The sequence below is a fragment of the Hippocampus comes genome, unplaced genomic scaffold, assembly GCF_001891065.2.
Source record: "Hippocampus comes isolate QL1 unplaced genomic scaffold, H_comes_QL1_v1.1 scaffold49, whole genome shotgun sequence".
Lineage (NCBI taxonomy): Eukaryota > Metazoa > Chordata > Actinopteri > Syngnathiformes > Syngnathidae > Hippocampus > Hippocampus comes.
The window spans coordinates 689,714-693,753 of record NW_017804830.1 but is presented as its reverse complement, the minus strand read 5'-3'; the positions used below and the strand labels follow the sequence as shown (position 1 = coordinate 693,753).

Below are 4,040 nucleotides of genomic sequence, written 5' to 3'. Positions count from 1 at the left end.
CCCCAAAAAAAAATGATGAAATACTTGCATAGGCAATCATCGCGTGCCGCATCAGCTCCGGTCTTCCTCTTCCTCGCTTATTGCGCGGGTGACGAGACAGATCGACAAACGCGTCACGCGCTTTCAGTCTGAGGCAAGCATGTGAGAGTCAGCTGATTGGCGGCATTTGGCAGGAGAAAGTAATACGCTAAATCTCTCCTGGAGAATGTGACCTGGCGTCCAAATCGCACTGAGGTTTGCGGGCGCGAGGTCAGAGTCCGGCTGGAACAAAAGAGCCCAGTTCATTCAACTGGGCTTGCATTTACTTGCAAAAAATAAAAGCTCAAAATGCGGCGAGGGCAAAGAGTAATATGGCAAGGCGCCTTACTGAGGCCAGGGTTGCCCCAGTTTCCCGGGCTGCGGTCACCTTGAATTCCTCACAAAAGCAGAGAAAAGAGTTTTTCATTTGTAAACGGGAGGGTTTGGATCTTCTTTTATTGATTGATTAGCGTTAGCACCCAAATGAAAGAAACCCCCCCAGACGGAGGCTACTTATTGGTTAGTTTTCCTCCCGGCCGGCTCAACCCACGCGATCGTCACACGACAGGCAAATCAGATGAGTTGTCGACCATTTGCGGGATGCGCGACGCCGAACGAAGCTTGAATGTCCTTCCTCAAGCCGAGTCGACGAGAGCGCACGGCTCAATGCGGTCTGATGCTCCCGGTTGCTTTTCGTCTCTTCTTCCAGGCAAACCGCTCTTCGGCTCTCTCCATCGACCGCCGCACGGCGCTCGCGAGACGGGCGGCGGACACCCCGGCTCTCCGCTTTTCCGCTCCCTCCTCGGGTGCGGATGTCAAATTGGGAAATTCCGAGGTGGCAAATCCACGGTGGGCGTTAACGAGCGCCGCGTTCCTCCCAAGCTTCCGGGGCCCGGTTCTCCGAGCGAGGCTCCCGAAAGGGTCGGCGGCGGCGGCGCTCGAGGCGAGACTCGCCAAGGGCACACTTTCAGAAGCCGCTTTCATCCTTTGAGCGCTGCGCCCGGACATTTGTCTCTTTCGGATTCCCACTGCTGGAACAATGTCCCGACTTTGGGTGGGCCCCGCAGGCGTTACGCTCGGAGCCCCGGGATGCGGCCGCGCTTTCCGCTCTTTCTTCCGGCCCTCGCTGTCCCCTCTCTCGCCCGATCGGTTTCTTTTGACCTCGGGGGTGCCCGGAGGGCCTGGGACAGTGGGCTTTTGCCGTACAGGTTGGACGGTGCTACCTGAAGACGCGGGGCCGCGTTGCGCTTGTGACGCTGGGGTGGATGTGGCACTCGGGCTGGACTTGGAATCGATCGCAGATTGAGAGATCTCTTCGCGGGGGACTTGCTGCGACGTCGGCACGACTTGGATTGAAAGGACACTTTGGAGGTCAGTGGGGCGGACGGCGGATTTCGGGATCTGGACGGTGAGAGCGGAGGAGACACCCGGGGCGCCGGCGGAGTGCGTCCGGGGCCTCTTCTCACCGGGGTCTCGACGTTGCGCTCGAGACGTCGGAACGGCGCGGAGATCGTCCGCCTCGTCGACGGCAGGTTGAGCGACCTCCTGGGCGGAAGTTGGGAACGCTTTCTCCTTCCTCCTGCTTTTCCTCGGTCGCCTGTTTCTTGACAGCGACCAAAGCGGAGGAGCGCTTTCGTCCGTTGTCGGCGAGCTGACGCGGAAGTTGTCGGTGAAATCTCCTGCGGGCTGAGGGATCTGTTTGCTCGGGCGCCGCTGCGATGTCAGGTTCGCGGGGAGGGGCGTGGCGCTTCGGTTCTCGGTGAAGTCGAGCGCAAGTTGAGGGGCCTCCTCAGGCGAAGTCGCAGGGAACTTGTCCTTTCTGCCGCCCTTCCTCGGTCGCTTGGTTTTTGACAGCGAGCCGGCAGGAGGACGGGATTTTTCCGCCATCACAAGGTTCCCGGTGGATCGGATGGCGGCTTGCGAGATCTCCTCACCGGGGCGCCGTTGTCGGAACGTTGGGATGACGGGGAGGCTTTTGGTGGAGTCGACCGCAGGTGGACGAATCCCACGTGCGTTCTCTTTTCGGCGGCCCTTCCTGGGCAGCCCCGTTTTTGGCCGAGACCCAGCAGGGGGTCCGGCCTCTCCTGCCGTCCATGGAAACTTGACACCGGAGACGTCGGCGGACTCGACTCCGGGTGGCGGGATCTCCTCACCGGGGCGTTGTTCGTCATGTGACGCGAGGGGAGCGGTGAGGTTGTTCGTGAGTCGGGGAATCTCCTTCGGGGCGGCCAGAGGCGCTTTCTCCTCTCCCCGGACGGTTTTGGGTGGGGAACCCGGAGGAGCGCCGGTCGGTCCTGCCGTCCCGCGCAACTCGCCAGTCCCCATCGGCGCTTCATCCTTCAGGACGTCATCGGAACTCCGAGCGGACTGACCGTCACTCCGTCTTCGGGTGGCCGTCTGGTCGGCGACGGAGTTCCTCGAGGGAACCTTTTCGACTGCTTTTTTGCCACCTGAAGCTAAAACCGTCGCCACTCCTTCAACGCGAACAACTTTCTGCCGCCTTTTCTGCCCATTTCTCTTTTTTGTCTTCTTCTCGGCTCTGTCTTTCTTTTTCGCCCTTTTACCGTCCGAGCTTGGCGACTCTTTGTCGGAGTCGGCGGCGGATGCGGTGGAGACGGTGGCGAGCACCTTCACAAAGTCCTCGGCGGCGGCGGGGGCGGCGCCCGTGTTTCCGAGGGACGGTTCCTCGGGGCCGGACAGGGTGGCTTGCGTTGGGGTCTCCCGCTTCCTTTCGGGGGGCGCCCTGGTCAGTACGTCAATGACGGCAATGCCGCCGTAGTCGTACGGGACCGCCTCCTTCACCACCGCGATGGGCCGCTTCTCGTATCGTTTGCACCTGGGGTCGCCGGGAGCAAAAAAAAAAAAAAAAAAGGGCCGGCCATGTCAGGGCGGCATGCGGCGGACACGTCATAAGAGGAGCGGATACTTACGGTCCATACCAGCGGCGCTCGGCGCAGCGCTCCTCGTAGACGAGCTGAAAGCAAGGGGCGCCGATCACGTTGAAGAAGGCCTGCCCCACCACGCGGGAGGACGTGTCATTCGCTCGGCGCAGGCAACCTTTCAACCTGCGCGCGGGGACACGGAAACCACTCGCAAGCCATTGAGCCACGCTCGTTCTGTTCGGTCTCGCGAGGAGCTGGAGCCCATCCCAAAGGACTCGGGGTGAAAGGCGGACGACGCGGCGGATTTGCTCACCACGCGGTCAGCCCATCCGGGAAAAAGTCTCAATCGTGCGAGTAGGAAGTTGTATTTTCGGAAGTGTGTTCATCGTATGAGAATAGTCAGACGTGTTTCCAAGTTCAAAAACCAAAAACTCCCAAATCTTACCATCGTTGCGAGCCATTTTTTTGTGCTCCGTGCACACAAACGAAAAAGAAAACAAAAGAGGTGGCGTTTAAGTTAGTGAAGTGCGACTCGTGCCTCGCGTTTTTCACGCTCGCCTTCTTTTTCTACTTACGCCTCGTCGCAGTCACAGTGAGAGATGGAGTGCCACTTGAAATTCGTGTGCCCGTATTTGGAGGAGAAGGCGTGGATGACGTGGGGGCAGTGGTCGTGCGTGCGGCAGCAGCGGTCCGTCTCCTCATACTCCCCTAAAAACAACAGTGACAAATCCATCCGCATTGGCAAATCGAGAGATAAATAAATCCCGAGGGCGAGACTCCCCCCAAAAGATCCCGGAAGGCGGCTTATATACGGGAAGGGTCCTACCCAGTTGGTCATAATGATCCGCCATGTTTCCGGCACCGCACCACAGGGTCCCGGGATACGTGAAGCCTCTTTTGGCTCTCCTGGTCGCCTCCGGAGGATCCCCGAAGCGGCCCCTCCTCTCGGCCTCGTCCGCGCGCGTCAAAGGCTCGGCGCCCCGCGGCCCGCCGCTGTCCTCCGACCGCCGCCCTCGAGAGGGGCCCACCCCGGCGCCGACCGCCAGCTCCCTGTCCTGGCAAGACAGAAGCACCAGGACGACCCACCACATGGCCGAGGGTAGGCAGAAGTAAGAGCCGGAGCGGGAGGGGGCACCGGGT

At 60.4% G+C, this 4,040-nt stretch overlaps 1 protein-coding gene across 1 annotated transcript; it reads right to left on the bottom strand.

Annotated features, from left to right (window-relative positions):
- Nucleotides 1-572: 572 nt before the first annotated feature.
- proca1 (protein interacting with cyclin A1) lies at nt 573-4,034 on the bottom strand. The gene is made up of 5 exons (XM_019867224.1): nt 3,727-4,034; nt 3,476-3,608; nt 2,949-3,083; nt 673-2,854; nt 573-633 (listed from the first exon to the last, which is right to left on the bottom strand). Exons 1-4 carry the CDS (start codon nt 3,989-3,991, stop codon nt 682-684), a joined length of 2,706 nt encoding a protein of 901 aa, XP_019722783.1. The 5' UTR covers nt 3,992-4,034; the 3' UTR covers nt 573-633; nt 673-681.
- Nucleotides 4,035-4,040: the final 6 nt, after the last annotated feature.

What these genes read in the sequence shown, in the direction of transcription:
- proca1 (XM_019867224.1), bottom strand. Translation starts at nt 3,991, where the DNA reads ATGTGGTGGGTCGTCCTGGTGCTTCTGTCTTGCCAGGACAGGGAGCTG. An exon ending in GGATCATTATGACCAACTGG is followed by an intron (nt 3,609 to 3,726) that starts GTAGGACCCTTC and finishes TGTTGTTTTTAG; the next exon opens with GGGAGTATGAGGAGACGGAC. An exon ending in GAGCGCCGCTGGTATGGACC is followed by an intron (nt 2,855 to 2,948) that starts GTAAGTATCCGC and finishes CGGCGACCCCAG; the next exon opens with GTGCAAACGATACGAGAAGC.